The following is a 24293-nucleotide window of genomic DNA, read 5'->3' on the forward strand; positions in this document are numbered from 1 at the left end:
TCATCGCTAAAATTTGTAAAAAATGAGCCAAACATGGCGATTTTTAGTTGTATTTTCATGATAGAATCGCGAAAATCGCTGAAAATTGCTAAAAGTCAATTAGCACTTTTTGGCGTTGGAGTTTTAGCGATAGCGAATGTTGGAATCCGGGTGCTGCTCCAGATTATAATTTGATATTGAATAAACAGTTGGTTGAACTGCCCTTCGAAAGAAACACATAACTTTACATTTTCTAAGGTTTAGTGGCATATATTGCATTACACCAACTTACCATGTTGCTTAGATCCGCGTGTAACAAAGACCTTTTTTCGATACGCGTTATTTTTTTAAATTCCGAACCGTCGAACCGAACCGAAACCCCGGTTCAAAGAGCAAAATAAACGCTTTGACGAACCAATCCAAAAGTGCAAAAATGGTTCGAACCGCTGAACCGAACCGTCCAAATATTTCGCCCGGTTCACGTCCTAGGTATTTTCTAAGTAATTTAATAACGAAAAGAAAAAAACCGTTACGACAGGTTTTTAAAAAAACGAGTTTTTGTGTTTTTTGTGCTGAACACATGTTTACTCAACAGTAACTTCAGCCGAAATTTTCTTATCAATTTTATTTTCATGTTGTTTTCTAACGCCCACTTACAGATCATTCAGAGTTAAAAATATAAGTCTACGGTGGGCAAACGCGGCTCTTTGAGCCAAATGCGGCTCTTTGCTTAGCAGAGTGCGGCTCTTTTTACTTTCGCTTTGCTTAGAACATTTTGGTTCTTTTTACTTTTTAAAATACATATTTCTTTGCTGGACATTCTTTTCCATTGTGTTGTTTTTTATTTTATTCTTTTTATAATTTTCGAATATTGCTGGGCTAAATATTTAACGTTTTAACTCTAATTTTATTCCTAACCATTGATTGGCAAGCCAACTAACCAATTTAACCGGTAAACTTCGAGTTAAGTAGATAACCTGCCCCAGCCTTTTTCGAAGGTTAACTTGCTAACTCTACATATGTAAATTTCTGCCAATGAATTAAAAAAATTTCAAAAATGTTTAATTTAAATTTTTTTAATATGTACGTGAATATATACATAAGTATGTATGTATGTATGTTCCAAAGATAGGCGCGGGATGTCGGGACCCGCTGGACCACGGTGCTGATTTCAAAATGGCTGGGATGGCCAGCCGACTTCATGTGGCAGACGTCCAACCTGGCAGTATTAAGGGTCAGAACGCAATCTAAGGATACGCATGGCAATAGGTATACAGCAACGACGACACTTGCTGTATGGGGGCGGGATACCATCGAAAACACGAAGGTGGAAAAGACTAGCCTGACCACGCTTGGTTTTTTGTGGAATCGTACCTCGCATAGCTTTGAAAAGATGCGTGATGGAGCACGAAAGTGGTATAGACAACGAGCAGGATTCACATTGCAGCGTTTACGCATGTAAGCCAAGTGTTTGTTTTTGTTCCTGCAGAAGTTCTCGGATAGATTCAACTCTTCACAACGCACAACAGCTCCTTTACCACCTTGCAGCAGGTATTGGCAATAACGGATGCCACGATCATCAATAACAACGGCACTACTCAACAAACCAGTCATGTTAAAGAAGTTAGTTTTTTTGTTTGCATTTTAAATTTTATATTCAAATAATAAAAACAAACAATCAAAACAAACGTTAGATTTTTACATTCCTAAGCCCGACACTATCTGCAGCATTGAAAACTAGCTCAGAGTTAAGTAATCCGAGGGATTTCTAAATTAAATAGTCACCACTCTCTCTTTTTTGATGTTTGTTTTGATTGTTCACATTAATTATTTGAAATCTAATATATACAAATCTCGTCTCGCGGTGTTTGTGGTCGAACTCCTCCTAAACGGCTTGACCGATCTTTATGAATTTGTTTGTGTATATATGGTAGGTATGAGTATCGGATGTAAAGTATATTTCATACTCCTAGGTGCATGGGGCGTGGCACCTCCCATACAAATCGAATTTTTCATATTGCATATCTCTGGAAGTGTTCATGGTAAAGTACTCGAACGAGGTATGGAGATGGAGAAAATTGTGGTTATTGGAAAATGGGCGTGACACCTCCCATTTTCTCATACTGCATATCTCTGGAAATGTTCGTGGTAGAGTATACGAACATGGTATGGGGATATATGAAAACAATCGCATACTCATCGAGAAAAATTGCGGTTATTGGAAGAGGGGGAGTGGCACCTCCCATACAAACCGAATTTTTCATACTGCATACCCCGGAAGATGTTCATGGAATATAAAAGCAATCGCATATACTACTTTGATTGGTAATAGCAAAAATATGGTTCATTATGCTCTAGAAACAATCTGTGTGAAAGGTGACAATTTTTGGTCAATGTCTTAGCTTCGCCGAAGTCCATCAAAGTTCAAGTGCTAAAAAAAATGTTTCTTAGCTTGCTTCGATTCTCCTCAAACAAGGTCCATATACCAAATTAGGTAGGACTAATACTTTCGAAGATAATTGCAATTTTATTAAAAAAAAAATTATTAATCAATGTATTTATTAAATTTTGTGTTTTGAGAACATTGAACTTTGATGGACTTGGGCGAGCCTAAGATATTCACCAAAAATATTCATCTTTCACACATATTGTTTTTAGAGCATAATAAACCATATTTTTGCTATTACCAATCAAAATTCTAAAAAATCGGATTTTCGGCCCACGCTAATACTCGTGGAGAAAAATTTCGGATATTGGAAAAGGGGGCGTGGAGCTCTCATACAAACCGAATTTTTCATATTGGATATCTCTGGAAGTGTTACTGGTAGAGTACTGGAAATTGGTATGGAGATATATGAAGTCAGTCACATGGTCATGAAGAAAAATTGGAGCTATTGGAAAAAGAAGGGTGGCACCTCCCATAAAAATCGAATTTTTCATACAGCATATCTCCGGAAGTGTTCAGGAGCACCGTGCATAGGGAAGTGCGTTTTTATTAATTTATCGTTTTACTTTAATTATTAAAACATTTCTTGTTTTCATAACCTAATGTTGTGTTTATGTTGATAAAATATATAGAAAAAATTTAAACAACTTAAGGAAAGCTGACAAAATATATGCTTGTTCACTTATTTGCACATTATTCATAATGCTATGCGAATCAAAACTTCAAATGGTTTAAGTAAGAAAAACAAAAAGGAACAAAATTAGTACCTTCCTAGTTAGTACATGTAAATCTAATACTCGTTGACATTTTGGCATCTTAATGCAATGCTGCAAGTCTTGCTATATCATTGGCTCCTGTGTTCACCTTTTTTTTCTTTGGACGTTGTGGTAGCGCCATATACAGATGCGTGCAACTAATTAGCAACGAAATTCAATACGATATTGCTTGCAAATTATGTTTATTTATTTATTTTTAATAATTTTCATTTAAAATATAATTCAATCTATATCAGAAACCACAATAACAAAAGTTGCAAAGCTTGCACAAATTGCAAAAAAATTAATCAAACTTCAAAAAATTGTCATCAAAATTTCAAAGTTTTTAATTAGAATATTTAGAAAATTTTCGGGTATGCAGTTTTGTAGCCCATTCAATTTTAGTATAATAAAGTGCAAGTTTCAAGTCGCTAAAAATTACCGTTGATTTTTTAGAATTTTTTTTGTCGAGGGTGTTGTTTTGATCATGTGTTATATGGCGGTGGAGATAAGCCTTAAAGCATCCGTGCCCGCTCAGAATTTGTGTGAGGTAGAAATCTACCTCACCGTGTTGTCGTTCCACCCAGGCGCCAATTTTCGTGATAAGCCGATAAGACCACCTACCGTTCGACGCTTTCTCCCATCTTGTCTGCCTCAGTGCATTTTTGTCCACGGATCCGGCAGCATGTGGTTGGTCGCGCTTTGCCTGTCTTGTGTCGCTCATTTCTTGAGCCACGAGGTCGAGTGGGCATAGGCCTGCTATAACAAAGGGCTGCTTCTTGTGATACTGTTCTAAAAGCTGAACAGACTTTAAGAGCACAGAGACGATGCGTAGCCCTAATACCGCGAGTATACGAAGGGCGCTTGAAGGCGTTACTCCAGACCGTTGTCCCGTATAGGAGTATGGATGTTACCACTCCTGCTAGTATTTGCCTTGTCAGCTGTCTTGGCCCGCCGATTTTCGCCATTAACCGAGAAATAGCGGCTGCCGTCCCCACAGCTTTTTGGTTACGGGAGCATAGGCGATGATCTATAAGGACGCCAAGGTACTTCACATATGGTTTCGACTCTCCTACTCTAAGTACAACCTTTTCTACTTTCTTACGACTGCTTATAAGTACAGCCTCGGTCTTGCGGTCTGATAGCTTAAGCGCCTTAGCATTTAGCCACTGCTTGGCAGCTGTTATTGCGGCTTCCGCAATGTCTTTAATCTCTCTGAGTGTTCTGGCCTCCACCACGATTGATACGTCGTCCACGAAACCTACAAACGTTGCGCTTTTGTGGACTTTTAGTCGCAGGATGCCATCGTACATGACGTTCCACAGGAGGGGGCCTAGTACCGATCCCTGAGGCACGCCGACTGATACTACTTGGTCAGTCGTTTGCATTTCGCTGTCAAAGCGAAGCATTCTATCCGAAAGATAGTTTGATATGATTGCCTGCAGGTAAGTTGGCACCTCTAAAGACGCGGAGGGCGCTTAAAATTTCCTTCCAGCTCGCACTGTTAAACGCATTTTCGACGTCAAGAGTGACAACCAAGCAGTATTTCTTAGTACCACCCAACCACCGCTTGCCTGCAATGGCCTTTTCAGCGATTGCTTTAACTACATCGATTGCGTCTGGAGTTGAACACCTTTTCCTGAAGCCGAATTGGTTTTTAGATAGATGGATAGTTGTGGCCTCCTCTTCGAGTCTACGTTTGATAATATGCTCGAGTACCTTACCGGTGGAGTCCAGCATGCACAGTGGGCGATATCCAGCAGAAGAAGTAGGGTTTGAACCTTTGGTATGAGTACCAGCTTCTGGAGCTTCCGTATGTTTGGGAAGATTCCTTTGCGTAGGAATGTAGTAAAGACGCTAGAAAATACTTCGGGATTGCAAGCAAGCGCCTTTTTTAGGGCTACGTTTGGTACTCCGTCAGGTCCTGGTGCCTTGTTAATGGCTATCTCGCCTCCCGCCCTTGTGACCTCTTCTACCGTTACTTCCGGGACGGTACTAGTAGGTTCCTCACAGTTCCCGCGAGAACATTGTATTTGCGGGAAAGAGATTGTGTACGATTTGTTTGCAAGGAGCGTGGGGCATGTTGGCTGCACTGTATGCTTAGCACAAGTTTGCTGTATGTTGTAAGCAAGCCCGAACGGGTTGCTATTCAATTCATAAACATTTCAATTCTTTAAACATCTGCTTTTTGCTGTCATACATAGCTTTCACCTTTCCTTATAGTCCATTCGGAGTTGAGTAGCATTTCCTGCGTTTCGTGAGCGCTGGCACGGTTACATTGTGATCGTAGCGCGGCTATCTCATCGTTCCACCAGTAAGCTGGCTTGCGAGTTTTGTGCCGGGTTTGGCGCACCATCGCTACATCACAAGCCTTTACAATGGCTTTCATAAGCTCCGGCGCTGCGGCTACGGCCAAGCCTGAAATGTGCGTATTGCTGAAGGCTACCTCGAAGAGTTTTTCGTCAAAACTTTTTACCTTCCATCCGAGGTGTCTCTTGGGAGGAGCTATGTCGATAGCTGGCTTCTCGATGCTTATAATGATTGCCCTGTGGTCGCTATGGGTGTAGCAGTCGCTGATATGCCAGCTGACATCCCTGCTCAGCCCACTGCTTATAAAGGCGAGGTCGATAATGGATCCCATTCCGTTCCTACAAAGTGTTTTCGGTGCCAGTATTTAGCAGAATAACATTAAGTGCTGCTAGAGCATCGAGTCATTGTCTACCCTTTGCGTTTGTTCTTCTGCATCCCCACTCTACTGCTCCTGCTACGAGCGCCGCACTCCTCGGCCTGACGTCGTCAACTAGCTCGCCGATGATGGCTGTAAAGCTAGCCAGATCAGTGCTCGGTGGTATGTAGCAGCTATAGACGTATAACTTGTTTATTCTAGTGCATATCAACCCGCTTGTGGAGGAAGTTCCCTGCAGGGAAAGCTACTAGTTGTGAACTAGAATTCTACCAGTTTGCGTTTCAGCCCAACTAGTCCACGTTCTATCCTTTTTCAATGTTAGCGACTGGTATTTTTAACATTGCGATGTCCTACGAGATGTCAATTGTCAGGCTATGCATCAGCATCTAATAGTAGAAATACTAGTAGCATCATACCAGTTGATGAGATAGTCTGCCAATTCATCCCCTATGAAAAGCATTAGTACGCCTTTTTGCTCGCGGCGCTCCATCAGTCGCAATGGCCGACAGAGCAAAGCACTCGCGTGATATGCCTGAGGTACCAGGTTCAAGCCCTGGTGCAGGGAAAATTTTTTTTTATTTTATTTTTATTTTTATAATATTTCTTTTATTTATATTTTTTATTTAGGGCTTTTTGTTGTTATTCTTAGATTTAATAAAAAAATTTGTTTATCTATTTTTGTATGGCACAAGTACTTCTTCCCATATATTTATTTCTTTTTTTTTTTGTAATGCAACTAGATTTTTAAATTTGTTATTTATATTTAAATTGAAATAATTATTCCTACTTACATTGATCTAACTTTAAAAATCTTAACCACCTCCAAGCGGTCTCGAACCTGCGATTTCAAAACCAGAACCAGTAGTCTTCACGTGACGCCACAGCCGACATTTGTAAGAAAAGCAATTAATTGCGTTTTATTTTAGGCTTACACTATATGGTAACAAGAATGATATAATACATGATTCCGCATTCCCGGCGGCGGTGAAATTTCTCAAGTAAAAGTAAACAAAGCCAAATGGGAGCATAAAATAAACTGTAAAATAGTAAATTTTCTCAATAATAACTTTTTCGACATGAAACGTGGATTCATTATGTTAAATTTTAAAATATATGATTTATAAAAGGAATTAATAGCGAAAATTGAAAAAACTGCGATTTTTGTGAAAGTATTAGCAAATTTCAGTGCATCTAAAGATTCTGAGGCGTTGTTTACATTTACTTGGGAATTGTCAAAATCGGCAAATCCCAAGTAGCGGTTTCTGTAACGTGCCACATTTTCTCTACATCTCTACATGATGTGATAAAAAAAACGCTGGCAGCACTCCGCAATATTGCAAAAAAATGTATGTTCGAAGAATATCTCGATATGGAAGAAACCGCTTTACACTGTCAAGAAAACAAAATTGCCAAATCGCAACGCAATTTTTAGCAACTTGAATCTTGCACTTAGTTATACTAAAATAAGTTTTTTTTATAGTCTCATTAAAAAATTTGCAATTTAGGTGAAACCTTACAGAATTTCGTTCATGCACTTTGTTATACTAAAATTAATTTTCTTTTTAGAGTCTCATTAAAAAGTTTGCAATTTAGGTGAACCCTTACAGAATATCTTTAATTTTTGTACAAAGTTTGATCCAAAACCTAAGATCTACCACATTTTTTTGAAATCTACAACATTTTTTTCCATATTCTACCACACAGAATTTTTTTTTAAGTCCGATGTGGCACAAAGGGCGCATGACGGGCTATTTGAACGGACTCTTGCTTTATGCTCTTTTCCTCCGCACCTGAATCAAAGAGAAGTGGGTCCTCTCCGTTCTTACACTTCTTAGCTACATGTCCATATTCATGGCATTTGTAGCATCTCACCAAATCTTATTTTTCCCCATCCGATGCGGACTTTTGATTTTTCCAGCAGCTTATAAGCAGTTGCTGATGGCAGACTCATGGTGCAGGTTTGCGTGTTCCCGTATGCAGCTCGCATTGACCGAATTGCCGTCAGGCCAATATGGGCGTCGATAAGGCTATCGTTTACCGCTTTCAGCACCTCTTCCTTGGATGTTACCTCATCCATATCTTTAATTTCAATTAATGATTCTTCGGTGTATCGTTTCTTCCCAGTATCGTTTCCACCGCTGCCTTAAAATTTTGGGTTAAAGGATTGGTCAGCTTCTTGAGTTCGAACAAAAGCTCATCGCTTGTAGTTTTCCGTATGTTTTTAACACTCTGGCTGAGTTCAGTTAGTTTAGGCTGTGATTTGATTTTCCTCAACATATCTGCGTATGTCATATCGCCGTTTTTCTTCAAGATCACAGCATCGGGCTCCATTGGTTTACTTCTAACCTTACGTCCCGTTACCTTAATCCACCGCTCAGTTGATTGGCTGTTGTTCGATCCTATGCGATCGTCTCCACTGGCGCCTGGTTGGTTTGCGCTGGTTTTCCCTTCGCGTTGCAATTGCATAGACTGCGCGCCTAATGGCTCGTTCTGCGTAGCGACGTGGGAGGGCTGCATTGTTTGGTGGCCAGTCTTCGTTGCGCGCAGCTCTTTGTTACCAGCATTAGCTCTTTTTTCTTCTCCTTGGTATGGCTCTGCGTTTGTGTTGCTTTAGAGGCGGATGCAGTGCGCGGTGGCTCTACCGTACATTCAGCCAGTATTTTCTGGTGCTGCTTGGCTATTGAGCTTACTAGATTTCTCATTGTTATGTTAATGTGCCGCTGCCCTTCCATCATGTTGACGAGCTCTCTTATGCTCTCGCCTAACACAATGATTGACTCGAGCTCTTCTTTTGGGTCATCTTCTCCGTCACTGTCGCTTTCGAGTTTGGTTAGTGAGAGGCTTATTTGGCGTTCGGCCGCGACCTCGGGATTTGAGAGGGCTCTAACTTTTGTTCGGGCCTTCATATAGGTACACTGGAATTCGTTAGCCAACAAATCGGCAGGCGCAATACTAGCTGTGACGCAGGCTGTATCTTGCGAGACTGTACGGAAAGCGCTGCAAACGCGAAGGGCACTAAGTCGGAAAACAGAATTTACAAGCTGTGTGTGTGTGTGTGTGTGAGGTTTTTTTGTCAGTTACGGACGTTGGGATAGCGTACTATCCATCAAGTGGCCCCTATGAAACTCCGATGACGCCACCTCCCCGGGACTGCTTTCGCATTTCATCAGAGAGGGGCCATGGCATACAGAACTTCTCACTCCATAACGCCATTTCCGTATTCCCCCATCCACATTCGTGATAAGGGGTTCAGGAGCGTTTTTTGTGTATGTGTGTGTGTGATTACATGTATCTACACTTAGTGGAGAGTTGAATTGATTTAATACTATTCAAAAGAATGAAAAAATTATTTAAAAAAAGTGGGAGATTCGTTGTGGAACACCAAACTAGTTATATAACTATAAAATATGTGGCAGATCCTCCACAAATGCTTATGGAAGTTATTCGTTTGGCAAATAAGCTTGCAGTTAGAGCTTAAGCACGAAAGCTTTCGATGTAAATGTTTAGTTTAGGAGTAGATGCTTGATTGTACAGTGTAGAAACAAAGTAGATACATAGGTAAATACCAGACAACAGCATGAGTATACTCACTTCCATCTAAACAGTATGAACTCATTGCTGTGAACTCTATAAGGTTAGTGAGAAACACCGTACAAACAGTGAGATTCATAGTTAGTTTTGAAATCAATGTTTAGCTACAGTGTACTCATTTGATTTCAAATATGGCATTGATATACTTTTTCCAAATCAAGTCAAGCGAGTGAAAAATGCTGTTATGAAAAGCAAGTCGAGCAATCGAATGACACCCGTTGACTTCAAACAATTAGTAGAGAATACGACAATTTTGAAAAAAATTGATATTGATGAAGTATTTTTTTAAATATATTAGTTTTACTAAATTATTTAGTTATGCACCTGACGTACATTTATATAACTAGTCTACAAAAGAAATGCAATGTTACCTCAGAAGACATCGGCTTTATAAGGGACTTGAAAAATAAGTTGCTTTATTATTTAAAAACAGTTGCTGTTGAAAACTAACAGATTTGCACAAAATTGTGCTTTTTTTATACCCGCCAGCAAAAGAGCTCAAGAACTTTACCGAATCTGAGCAAAGGTACACAAAAGGGAAAATGTTTACCAATTATGAGAACGTTAACTGAGAATTCTGACAGTATAACGGAACCACAAATTGCGGATACACCTTTGTTACCTTCAGACAACTTTGAGCTGTTTTCAGGTCTTCTTAAACAACCTACCTTTGTGAGCAGATCTTATAAAGCTACTGCAGAGCTGCGGCGATATGAATATATTGAGGTATATTTTCATACGGACTTCGATATAATTAATTGGTGGGAGGTACACAAATGCGAAATGCCGCTGCTGCATAAACTCAGTGGTAGAGTAATAGCCACTCCTTCAACTAGCACATCGTCAGAAAGAGTTTTTTCTTCTGCTGGAAATGTTATTTCTGACAAAAGATGCCACCTTTTGTCAAATGATGATGCCCTTAATCAGTTGATATTTTTGCATTATAATATGCAGTTAGGAAACCAATAAAATTAACAAAAATTGGCTTTACAAATGTTTTTTCTTTGATACTTTCATTACAACAGTTATGCCATGCACTTGTTATTTGAATCGAGCACTTGATAGTGTGAATTACTCACTCAACCGACAATGTTTTTTCAATGCTATCGCACGTTATGTTTGGAAATAAATGAGTGCGAGTGTGTGCAGATGTGAAAAGAAAGCGAGTGACTTAAAATGTAATTTGAGTGTATCCATGCAGCTCTCTGGTAAATACACATACATACATATATACATACATAGTATGCGCATCCAAGAAGCAATTTTGTCAAGGCCTTCCCTTGATAAGCAAGTGGAAAGCATATCTAAACACCACTACGAGAAGAGTGCTTCCGGTGCTCTTTCTCGTGAAGTGAGTAGGCAGCGGGTCAAGTAAATAAACTGACATGACCTACACAAGTTTGGAAGTAAGTTTGTTTGAACGATTGTGACAAATTTGATTCAAACAAAAATTTTAAGACACATTTACATGTTGTGGTTATAGCGAGTGCGTAGAGATGTTTGCTATTATTTGTTAGCTTTCAGGAAGGCCCGGGTTCGAATGTTGTCAGACCTAGTGATGTTCCGATACCAGTACTTATAAGTATATACTCGAGTACCTCTACCCAGTAACAGGTATATTTTGTACTTCGACATGCGTGTACAAGTACTTCATGGGTATCGAGTACAAAGTGCAAGTATTTATTTGCTACATTTGGGAAAATCAACTGTGTTGTAGTTAAAAAAAAAAAAAAACTATTCAAGATGTGAACCACTCGATTTGGATATAGTGAAAATTAAAAGATCACACGAAAGTGCGGAAGCATCTCTAGAATTCGGTTTGAAATGCTGGGATACAGAAGGATCAATTATAAGTTAACGATGAGCTTTCTTATTGTTTCGGTACTTTCAAGTAACGCCATTTCAAAATAGGATATGTAAAGGCATTTTTCAGCTCTGCATAAGCTTGGGTGAACTATATTTTGCATTGTTGCATTGTCGGGTATTCTAAGGCTAATTTCCAACAAAAAAAATCGCCTTTTCTAATCTGTGTGGTTTTTTATAGTTATCTGTCATTGTTCAGAATCAATCACTACACTAAAAGTGCAATGGCAACTCCATAACATTTTGCTTTTGTGTTGTTCTAATCTACTGTCATTCATATTGCTTATGTGTTCTTTTTTCTCTCTGCACGAAAAGCACATGTGCTTAGTCGATACTTATAATAAAATTACATTGTTACAGATCAAACCGCTTGCTTATTGTTTAAACAAGGCTATCAATTCTAACATTAATTTGGCTACCCTTGCGGGGATCAGAGTAATACATAATATACTCGAATCGGGATATTCCGCCCTCAAGATTCTACATAACCTCACACCGAGACACGCAGACATGGCGCTCAGGAAATAGGAAGCCCTAGCTAAATATATACAAAACTTTTCCATCAACACCAATAAGGTATTCAAGACAAAGCAGACAAAAGGCTACTTCGTCGCGCGGAAGCACTTGCTGGAAGACTACTGGGCCAAATACAGTGCGAATTATGATGTAGTTCGCAATATCGAGCCTACTGAGGAAAGCGAGAATCAGTTGGCAAATGTGCTAGCAGATGAACATTTCGATGCAATAGAAACGGCTTATTGCGAAGCTGTAGGCGAACTTAACGACTCCATCGAGCAGTTGTCTATCGCTGGGCATGATACGAAATCCGTTCGACTTCCGCACTCCTCAGCATGCGCTATATCAATTTTGCCTAAAATTTAACTTCGTAAGTTCGATGGCAAGCTGCAGGGCTGGTTGCAATTTAAAGACATGTTCACGACATTGGTAATTGGTGACAAGTCCTTGTCGAGTGTGCAGCGCTTGCATTACCTAAAGATCGGTACGTATAGCTGGAAAACTATCGATGGCACTATCGATAGTTTCGATGGTTTTTGACTATCGAAAACATCGATGGTTATGTAATCACTACCGATAGTTTTTACTCATACATACATTATTCAGTAACATACGTATTTCAGAGCGCAGATGCTGCTTGAAGCCAAAAATCGTTGATAAACTTTTGTTCCTTAACAAAAATATCGACATATTTTAGGAATTCTGATATAATTTTCAATAAAAGTTGTTATTTTTAAATTTTGGACTTTTTCAATCAAAACTATCGATAGTACTAAGGATGGTTGTGACTATCGACCATCGAAACTATCGATGGCCACGACTTGCAGATACTAAATATGATGCTGAAATGCTTTACCATTATCAAAACAAACGCCTGAACAATGATATTTATTTTAAACACTCTATAATGAGTTTATGTCCGAATATCTCCAACTCGGTCATATGCAACCTCTTTGCGAGGACTTTGAGCCGCAGCCTGTCTGCTACAAAACTACGAACCGTTTTTAACCCATCACGTAAAACGAGATGTGGTAGGTCACTAAGCGACTGCTTGCTTGTTGGACCAAAGCTCCAAAACGATTTATCCGCAATTATATTGATGTGGCGATGGCACAGGATCGCATTTATGGCCGACATCGAAAAATGTTTTCGACAAATCTTGGTTGACCATAAGGACGCAGATATGCAACGAATCTTTTGGAAACATGAGCATGACCAGCCTTGCCTATATCGCTTACTTACAGTAACTTACGGACTCACATCGCCTTACTTAACCATTAAAGTTCTCCATACTTTGGCGATAGATGAGGGTACAGAATTTCCAGAAACAGCTGATGCTTTAAAGGAATGTTTTTACGTAGATGACTGTTTAAGCGGCGCCAGCTCTGTTGATAAGCCAGTTGAATTACAACAGCAATTACAGACTTTACTACAGCGCTACAGACTTTACACTGCGTAAACGGAATTCTAATTCCGGAGATTTTCTTCAAAAAATTCAAGGAACAAATGCCAATAAAATATGTGTGCTTAATTCGGACCAAGACACTAAAGCACTTGGAATTTATTAGTCATTCCAGGATGTCTATATTAGGTACAAGGTAAAAGTGAGCGTAGCTTCCGCAGCAATCACTAAAAGACAGCAGCTTTCCGACGTTGCAAAGATGTATGATCCTGCTTGCTTGCTGTCTCCTATCATCATTACTGTCAAGCGTATGTGCCAATATCTTTGGCGTACTGGATGTACCGATTCCCGAACCTTACCAGAGTGAATAGATAAAATTCCGTGATGAGATGCCACTGATAGAAAACGTAAAAATTCCGAGGTGGCTTTTCACAGCTGACGACACAGAAGAAGCTCAGCTGCACGTATTCTGTGACGCGTGAATAGCAGCCTTTGCACCCGTCGCGTATCTACGTGTGACACTGTTGAGCGTGAAATAAAGGTATCTATTATCATGGCGAAGACCAAGGCACTGTTATAGAAACGAACCATACCCTGTTTGGAGCCAAATGGAGCAGTGTTTGCGAGTACTTTAACCTGCAAAATTCTTGCAACTCTGCAGCTTAAATCTAGTCACACATGGTACTGGTGTGATTCAAAGACAGTGATCAGCTGGATTCGGGCCAATTCTGGACAGCATAAGCAGTATGTTGCCAACCGGATAGCAAAGATTCAGGAGCTGAAAAATGTAGACGCATGGCAGTACGTTTCCCCTAAATGCAATCCGGCTGATGTCGCGTCTCGTGGCATTTACCCTTCGCACCTTGAAGGCCTTAGCATATGGTGGGCGGGCCCCACATGGCTACAAAAGGACGAAAGCTATTGGCTAGAAAACGTCGTGGTTGAACCAGCAAGCACCCAGGCGGTTGGGAACGACGATCTTAGCATTATGTCACTAATATCGGTTCCTAAGCCTGGATTCTTCAAAAATACTCGTGTATCCAAAACCTACTAGCCGTCACTGCTTGGTGCCAGGGTTTTGTATATGTAGCATTGAGAAGACCCCATGACAACACTGACTTTTGCACTGCTGCAGAGCGAGCTAAGGCGCTGAAATATTGGATAAGGTATGTTCAAAACATACATTTTTCTAATGAAATCTCCAGTCTCCGACCCAAAAGAAGACTTAATGCAAAGAGCAAACTCCTAAAGCTCAACGCAGTGCTAGACGATGATGGACTTTTGCGCTTAAATGGACGGCTGAAGAACGCCAGTTTACCTTTCTAAAAACGCTTACCTATCATCTTGCTAAAAGACAGTCAACTGAGCAAGCTTCTTATCGCGCAGGCGTATGATGCCACGCTCCATGGCGGCACACAAGCAACTCTGCACGCTCTACGCAGACGATACTGGCTAATCGACGCTCGGTCAGCCATACAAATCTTTATCCATCGGTGCATTAAATGTTTTCGACAGGGAGCTATAGGTTCCAACCAGATAATGGGGAATCTACCTACACACCGCACTATGGATCGAGCTAGTACAAAGGCTGATCATAAATGCATTTTTGAAAAGTTGTAAATATCATAAGTGTTTTGTATTATTCTTTAGGGAATAAAGCGTGCTTTAATAACCTAAAGATTTTTTGTGTGTTTATTTAATGAAATAAAGTGAAAATTGCTTAAGAATTTGACATATTCAAATTGTTGAAATTTTTACTCGCAACGCAATCATTTTCAGATCCGCAGTTTAGGAATTTTTTTCTAGCAAGAGCCTCTTAAGAAATACGGACTTGAGTTACATGTTATATTCAGATTTAAAATTAGTTATAAACATTTCATTTTGAAATGTTTGAAACATTTGCAGCAATAGCTTCTGTAATAAAACACAAATTTTGTATGGTTTTTTTAATTTCGATGAAGGATTCGAAGGTTTTCTCCGCATGATTATGTTTTGAATTTGAATTCAATAAAAGCACGAAAAATTCATTTACTACACGGAAAAAAGTTTGCGCAGGTTTGCGCCATTTGAAGTTAAGATGTTTTAAGTGACACTACGTGAGAATGCGGGATTTCAGTCGCTACTAAATCTTTAAACCTAACAAAAAAACAATTTATATATTCGAAAACTAGACAACCACACCTTTTACCTGATGTTTAATTTGTGAGATTCTAATAATTTTTAGAACAGATGCATACGGAATTACCAAGAAATACGATTTTCATTAGATTTAAAATATTTTACAATCAAATGGGAGTAAATAAAGATAAAAAAGTTAGCTCCCTACTTTTAAGGATATACTTGACCGCACAATATAAAAATGTACGATTACCTGCTAGGTCCTCCAACTGCACAAAATTAGTATTAATACCTGTCATTCACACCGAACTTTTAGGGAATACGCAGTAAACTGCACGTATCAGCATGCAGATGTTTCTTAACCATTTTGAATTGCTGGTACCAATACTAATTTTCCAAAATTCCAGTACCCACATCTAGAATAGAGGTGCTCGTTTTAGAGAAAAATTATGTCCGATTAGCTGCTAGGTACTGGTACCTGCAATTCACAATGGTTAAGAAACATCTGCATGCTTGATACGGGCAGTTTAATGCTTATTCCCAAAAAGTTCGGAACTACATATTAAGAATAAAAAAGCTTGTTTTCGAGAAGCAATAAATTTCCAATGAGTTCTTTATGGTTTCCAAAACGTCCGCTATTGCTTTTTTATATAGAGAACGGAAGAAATTAGTCGGCCTTATCCGCATTTTTAAGGGGAAAATATCAAGTTTCGGAAGTCAACGCAGAATTCGTAATTAATGATTTAAAACAAAGTTATTATGGCAATGCAATATGCGTTGGATTAAGGCTCAACGCGAAAAGGATCGATTTCTTAAAGAAAATAGCGATTGGCTTGATGGAGAACATTCGGTGAGTTTGTTGGTTTCCATGACTGAAGGTAGTCTTCACCCAAGAAAACACTCAAGATTGGCGATAAACGAAGATATCTTCCGTACATTATTATATACATCGGATCCATACACAACAAGCATTCGTAAGCCATATGCAAGAATCACCAAAGAACTTGACGAAGATGCTCTAGGCTTGTTGAAAATAAGTGAATTCATTCCGGATTGTGAAGCGATTGAAACCGCAAATAAATGAATCATTTTGATAAGTGTATTTTTAATATGTAAAACATATACTATTTTTAGTCAATAATTTTTAGAAAACGATAAGCTATACTATTGAAATTTTTTTTATTGGGGTGTTTTTATATTCTTTTCTTATGGCACCTACTACATATCGAGCCCTAACCGCCAAAATAACGTAAGCCACATATTTTTCAAAATTTTCTTTTTGATGCAGAAATGTATCTCGATGCTCTAGTAATATTTCTGCATCAAAAACAAAATTTTTAAAAATATGTGGCTTACGTTATTTTGGCGGTTAGGGCTCGATATAATGCAATAGTTCAGTAAAATTTTTATTTTTATTATTTTTTATTTAAATAAAGGGTAATCTATGTAAAAAATATATATATATATGAAATAATATTTTATAAAAACGATCGTTTAATACCAATAGTCAAATATCTTCTTTCCATTTAATCAGAAAGTGTACATTTTATGTTTTCCAAGTCCACATATGGGTCTATATCTCGGGAACTAAATGAGATACAAAAATTAAAAATTCATGGTTTAAATTTACAGGGTTTACCCGTAATTTTAAGAACAAAAACTTTACAGATCTATGATCAGCAAATGTCTCATATTGCCCATAGTGCACCGGTGCAATGCTGCTGTTCCTTTCAAGGACTGCTGGCTGGACTACGGAGGGCCGTTTAAAGTTGGAGCTACCAAAGGCCGTGATAGCCGCAGCTTCAAAAGTTATGTGGCACTTTTTGTATGCCTGAGCACTCGTGCTATACATGGAATTGGTCAGTGATATGACAACCGACGCGTTCTTTGCAGCACTTCAGCGTTTTTTCTCCAAACGCGGCTATAGCTCCGATATTTATAGTGACAAGTTCTGAGGGAAGATTTTGTCGCCTTTCGCGCTCAAATAGATACTGGTGCTCGTTCGGTGGCACTACACAACGTATCATGGCGTTTTATACCTCCATGAGCATAAAACACCATCTACGTCGAGTCGTAGGTGAATCAAGCTGCTGACCTTTGAAGAATTTTGAATTGAAGCAAATTGAGTACAAGTAGAATCGAGTACTCCCCAGCGATACTCTGTGTAGCACCGAGTATTCTCTTCGATACTTTTAATGAGTACAAGCATCGAGTACTAGGTGGCATCGGACGAGCACTAGTAGGGCCCAATATATATTTTTTTATTTTTGTTATTTTTCTCTTATACCTGCTGTCATTCTTCATCAAACCTTTTTTATCGAATCATGGCCTAAAATATCTGCCTGAAGCTTCGCGTTCTTAGCGCCATTTTCTCAAGTAGGTTTTAGAATTTGTCTGCTCTTTAACCACAAAAATTTGATCTGAAAAGATGTGTTTGAAAGACAGATAAATTTTAAAAGCTATTTGAGAAAACTGCACTTAAAGACTTAATAGATTCGAAACATTAAATACACATACATACATACATAAAAAAATTTTCTATATATGAAACCTAGAAACTAGAATTAAAACATTTTGGTTTGATTTTTAAACCACGAACAGAATATATTAAAAATTGCTTAAAACTATTGTCTGGTTTAAAAAGTAGACTATAAAAAATTAAAAAAGGCAGTAGTCCCAACGCGGTTTAAAAATTGAACCCAAATTTTTGATCGTGCAGTTATATATCTGTATATAAATACGCCACAAGAAAACTTTTTTGGGTGCACCGTTCGCTCGATTTCAATGAAACATACACCGATTTAAAGGATACAACTTCCTCTAATCCAGAAATGTTAACCCCGTTACTTAGGGGGCATGACATCTGACATAAAGACTTAAATGTGAAATCCGACTTATCTCTAAACCCAATTAAGCTGGGGAACTGAAACTTGGGAAGGATGCATAAATTGTAAATACCCTACTTACGGCAAAAAACGGTAGGTATTTGAAAAGGCGGAGTGGCACCTCCTACACTAACTGAAATTCTCATCTCATTTATCTCTGGAACTGCTTATGCTAACGTCTTGAAATTTGACACAGCAAACTACATATATGTTCTAAATACCGTACTTACAGCGAAAAGTGGTAGATAGAAAAGGAGGCGTGGCACCTTCCATACAAACTGAAATCTCTTATCGCTTATCTCTGGAACGGCTTACGATAACGTCCTGAAATTTGACACAGCTATTTATGCTATCTATAGCGTACTTACGGCGAAAAGTGGTAGGTATTGAAAAAGGGGCGAGGCACCTCCCATACAAACTGAACTTCTCATATCGCTTATCTGTGTATGCGCTTATGTTAACGTTCTGAAACATATCACAGCTGCTTATGTTATCATTACGGCGAAAAGTGATGTGTATTCGAGAGGGGAAGGAGGCACCTCCCATACAAAATGCAATTTCAATATCGCTCATATCTGATAGGGTAATGGAATGTGATATCTATGTACATTTATATACATATATATATATATGTAAAATGGCAATCGATCAAGCGATCAATGATTGTTATTTTGTGCAATGCTTTTTAAGATATCAGTGTGTTTTTCTTTATTATGAACGTGAAATAGCGAGATTACCTCACTAATAAAAAATTAACTTTTGATTTCTTTAATTTAAATTTTGATTGCCACAAAGCATATAATATTTTCATAGTTAACAAGGAAAACTGCCAACAGTTCACAAAAATCATTTTTTATAAAAGAAATACATAAGAAATAAAAATGAGCTAAATGATGTACATAAAAACGTTTTCTTTTAAATAAAATATTATATATATTTGAAGTGTACTTTTTTTTCAAAAAGTACTATAAATATCTTAGAAAATGTTGGCAATCCTAGTAAATCGATATCTAATGGCGTTTCTTTTGCCCTGTGATAAGGCTGTCAAGTTCACCAACTTCACCGGCATATTTCGTGCACTTTACTCTCACCGGCATATTTTACTCTTTACTCTGATAATGTTGCCATATAAGAAGGTGACATTTTTTTCGAAAAAAGAAAACACCATAAGTAAAAGCTCAGTTATGCAAGACTTAGACTTGACTTGACTTGAAAACTGTATATCAGGCAAATGCGCAGCGCGTATATTTAGTTGCCCAAAAAAAACAACTTCACTTAGAAACTTGGAGAAAAATAGATTTTTGATTTCTAATGGTGATTTTCGTTTCAAGCAAAATAAATATTTAAAAAAATAACTCTAAGCTGACAGTTTAAACAAACTGCGTTAAAAATTGCTGAAAATGTATTTCACACATGCCTGCCGCCTTGATTTTTATTAAGTTTTAAGATAATATTATAAACAGGGCTTCGGAGCGAAGGTTTTTTTTCTTCGCTCCGCTCCGGTATTTAATTTCGCTCCGGGTTCTGCTCTTGCTTCACTCCCGCTCCCGATAAAATTTTTTATTTATTGATTTACATATCGAGCCCTAACCGCCAAAAAAATGTAAGCCAAATTTTTTTGAGAATTTTCGTCTTGATTCAGAAATGCATCTAGATGCTCTAGGAACACTTCTGCATCCAAAAGAAAATTAAAAAAATTACCAAGTTAATTCGATTTTTCTTTAAGTAGCTAAGGAGCAAAAGAATTTGTTTAGCTCTTTACTCTAGCTCCGCTCCAGCTACAATCCTTTGCTCCTTAGCTCATTGTTCCTTTACTCCGCTCCGCTCCGAAGCCCTGATTATAAGTTCAAATCATATATGTATCTACCTTCTAGGGCCGTTCCAAAAAAACTACTTACAAAACTTTATAACTTCCTTGGAATAGTATCTTAATATTTCTAAAAGGTAAAGGATCGTTAGCATTATATTTACAGACACGTTATTAGTTGAATTGAATTCCAGTAAATACAATCGATTTTTTTTTATTATTTTAACTTACCAAGTTTTGGCTTCCATTCACTTCTATGGCAGTTATTAAACGTTGAGAAAGAATTTCCAACAATCGGCTATATTTTGTATTTAGTGTAGCCAGGTGATGACTGTAGTATTTCGCGGCACCAGGATCACTTCCTGTTTGAAGATCTTGGCGAGGTAGTGAAGATGAAGGACTGGCTTCCAGAATCCAGTCTTGTAAGCGCAGGCATTTACCGTCATATATCTGCTTTTTCAATTCCGGTATATTGTTGCATATTAGGTAGTATAATTTATTTTACAGAATTGTTTCATTGTGGTTTGTGTGTGTGTGTTACAAGTTAAATTAGAATTAACATGTTAGAATTAATATTGGTAAAGGTTAAGATTTGTCATTAGTATGTACATTGTACAGACTGTTCTAGGTTTTTAAGTTGACAATCCAATACGTTAAATAAAATTATTTGAATAAATTCTCTGAAGTATAAAATAATGAAATGTTTGGTAAATTGTAAGCATTAGTTTTAGGTTAACACTTCAGATGAAACTTTAGTTTTATGCTCTGCCCAATATTTTCGTTAACAACAGGAACAGTTATGCTACATATACGAAGTATTTCTATAAGCTTGGTTTTAAACGCCATAAACATTACATATTATTACCTTAATATAGAAAATCGATAACTAATTTACTTTGGAAATACAGCTCTGTACAAAGGTCGGTAGATTACTGACTAAAGACTTTATCGAATTTAAAACAACTATTACATCAAAAAATTTGTTTGTGTTTATTAAACACCAGTGTAATGAATAAACTCGCACCCGAGGAGCTATAGCTTTTATAAAGTTTTATAACTACTCTGTAAAGAAACCAAAATGTTAGATAGGGCCTTTCTCTATCAAGGTAAGGATATACACCAATTGATCAACTAACAGAAATTCTATTTCTAAAAAATTTAATTAATCCATTATTGGCTTAATTTTTGATTGTACTTTAGGGTTTCTACTATTTACTATATTGTGGCATTACCTAGTATGTGGTGCTAACGATTCTATCTTATGGGTCGAAATTCGCCAAGTGTTCTAGGAAAAAAATTTTATGGCAGCATTTTTTTTAACTCCACCACGTTGTCGCTATGGTTACTGGTAACCAATGTTCTATTATAAAAAACTTGTAGACCTTTTGCCACGCCCAATACAAATTATATATCGTTGGAAAGCTTAGAAAATAAGCTATCGAAATAAGCTGTTTGGGAAAAAAGGGGTAAATTGTTTAAAAAATGCAAATCAAAGAACCATAAGAACGGAAAAGGTTCTAATGGGCCAGCAATTTTTGATTCTCTATCATGAGTTGTGACTACGAAATAGGGCTGAAATTTGCATGTTTAAAATCGTATAACTCGACATAAAACCGCGGTGGAAAAACACAATTATTTTACACATTGGTTACCAGTTACCATAGCAAAAACGTGGTGGAGTTTGAAAAAAATACTGCCATAAAATTTTTTCCCTGCTACACTTGGAAAATTTTGCCCCTTATAATAATAGTCAGGTGCTTATGTAAGTTATTTGAAAGGGCTTTCCTTGCGTTGTTCTTAAAAGTTCATAAAACCCGCAACTTAATTGCCGCGTTTTCTAAAACTGTATGGGTGCGTTCAGAAATGCATCAAGCCAAAGCATCAGTATCTTTTCTTTCTAAACTATAATTTATGGAAATGTCTGGTTTACGCGAATTAGTTCCAATTCGGCTTATAACCGTGGTTGCGCATATTTGATATTTCTACCAATTATAGTATAGAAATAAAACAGACTGATGCTTTGACTTGATGCATTTCTGAACGCACCCTATATTACACTGGTTAACAGTGAGCCTTGTGCAGAGTAGTTTTTGACTTCAAGTTTTTATTAAGGAAAAAAATTACGATCATAAAAATGTCGAATGTATGGATAAGTCATTAACAAATCAAACCAAATAACACAGGCCAACAAGGTTTTCTAACCAAGAATCGGACTATACTTTTCCGAAGGTCTTTGACGTGCTGAATTCGAATCTGACCTCAGAACAGCCCAATTACGTCAGGTTTTCGAGATACAGTGATCCCCGGTTAAGTGCCTCCCCCCTTTAGTGCCATTCCCGCTTAACAGTCATAATATTTGTGCACCTGTAAATTTGGGCACCATATTCATATAAAATTGTCCTTTTAAAAGCACCCCGCTTAAGTACCACTAAAATGCCACTTAAGGAATTAATTTATTTTTACAGTTAAATTATTTTTAAGTTTACAAATATTCACCAGAAAAAATAACCGACTTTTTTGTTGAATAATTGTTGAAATTTAGTTATTCAATAAAAAAGTCAGTTATTTTGATATACCTATGTACATATATCAGTTGTGTAATGAAAATGAGATCTCATAAGGAAATGTGTGTGCGAATAGTTTCACTTGTATTATTTTAGTTCGTTTTTCATGTTTTGTTGAATAATATGCATGGTTATTTACACATATACATATGTAAATACTAGTTATGTATTTAAATAACACTTTTTTCACTAAGGATGTTTTTACACATATCTGTATTTCGGCACCCACCCACTCGCAGTCCCCGCATAAGTGCCACACCTAAGGTGACTTATTTAAAAAAAAAAAACATTTTTAAATGACTTCCCGCACTAAAATATTTTCAGCTGTTAATTTTTACCCAATTTTAAGTTTTATAGTCTTTAGAAGGAAAAAAATGTTTGCACTATTTAAAGATTAAATAAGTTTTGTGAGCACATTTTAAATGTGTTGAAAGTTGTTGAAATAAGTCTGAAGTCAACACACAAATTTGTATTATTTTTCCCACTTCTACAACATTTTGTATAAAATTTCAAAACAAAATGGTCTCTTTCAGTCATTATTTCGAAAAGAATGTGCAATTCCGAGTAAAACCAGGTATTATTTATAAAAATCAATGGACAATTTCCGAAGTTATGAATTTTCTTAAGGTTTTTCCAAAATCACTTTGATGTAATTTCACAGAAAAATTGAATAAGTTAAATTGGATTCATTTTGAGGTTTGAATAGTTCATATAGAAATATTTGATAGTATGCTTTTCAGATTGAACTTTTCCATTGCATTGTTCAACAAATTTACTACATCTGAACTTTCGCCGCCTTCGGAAGTCAATTCAAAAATTTTAATTTTCACTCCACGCTTTCCTGACATTTTTCGCTTTCTTATTTGAGCTAGTGATGGGGAAGTTATCGATATTGTCGATAAAATAAAGAAATAACTTGGACGTTACACGATCAAGATCTTGGTTTCAAGTTGCAATACACTCACACTTTTTTACTAACACACACGCACATTTACAACTTGAACGTCGACTTGATAACAATTTTTACTTTCAAGTCATGTAGCAACTTGAAAGTCAAGTCAAACAGCTGATTAATTTTTTTTTTTTTTTTTTAAAAATGTACATATGTACCTTGCATATTCCGGTACATTTGCTTGTACCCAAACCTTCGTTTCGGTACACGGTGCTGAACCAAAAGTTTCGGTACTGTACCGGAGATTTAGGTACAGGTGGTCACCTTAGCCATACCCGCATAGGTGCCACAGAAGTTAAACACATTTGTATCTGGCACTTAACCGGGGATCACTGTATTCTAACCTAAAAGTACAAATATCACGGTTTTTGGGCACATTTGAGCTCCTGTAACACGATAACAAATATCGTTTCCAGAAAGATCATCTCGTTATCTAAAAGTACTACTCCTCCCCTCCAAAATTCATTTTAAAGCTTTAAAAGATCTTTATTTGTCATCGAGAAGTCGTCTGTTGAATTTACTGAGCTTAGTAAATTCGTTGATATTCTGAAAATGATCATCGTGTTACAGGAGCTCAAATGTGCCCAAAAACCGTGATTTTTGTACTTTTAGGTTAGAATATCTCGAAAACCAGACGTGATTGGGCTATTCTGGTTTCAGATTCGAATTCTGCACGCCAAAGACCTTCGGAAAAGTATAGTCTGATTCTTGGTTAGAAAATTTAATGAA

General features: G+C 37.4%; 1 protein-coding gene across 1 annotated transcript in view; it reads right to left on the reverse strand.

Moving 5' to 3' along the window:
- LOC118744098 (microtubule-actin cross-linking factor 1) overlaps nt 1-24293 on the reverse strand; it is a 719134-nt gene that overhangs the window by 357795 nt on the left and 337046 nt on the right. Inside the window, 1 exon segment of the mRNA XM_036476824.1 lies at nt 20280-20498. Within this exon segment, the coding sequence (XP_036332717.1) occupies nt 20280-20498 (219 nt within the window).

This window comes from Rhagoletis pomonella, unplaced genomic scaffold, assembly GCF_013731165.1.
Source record: "Rhagoletis pomonella isolate Grant_MI unplaced genomic scaffold, Rhpom_1.0 Rhpom_scaffold_00008, whole genome shotgun sequence".
Lineage (NCBI taxonomy): Eukaryota > Metazoa > Arthropoda > Insecta > Diptera > Tephritidae > Rhagoletis > Rhagoletis pomonella.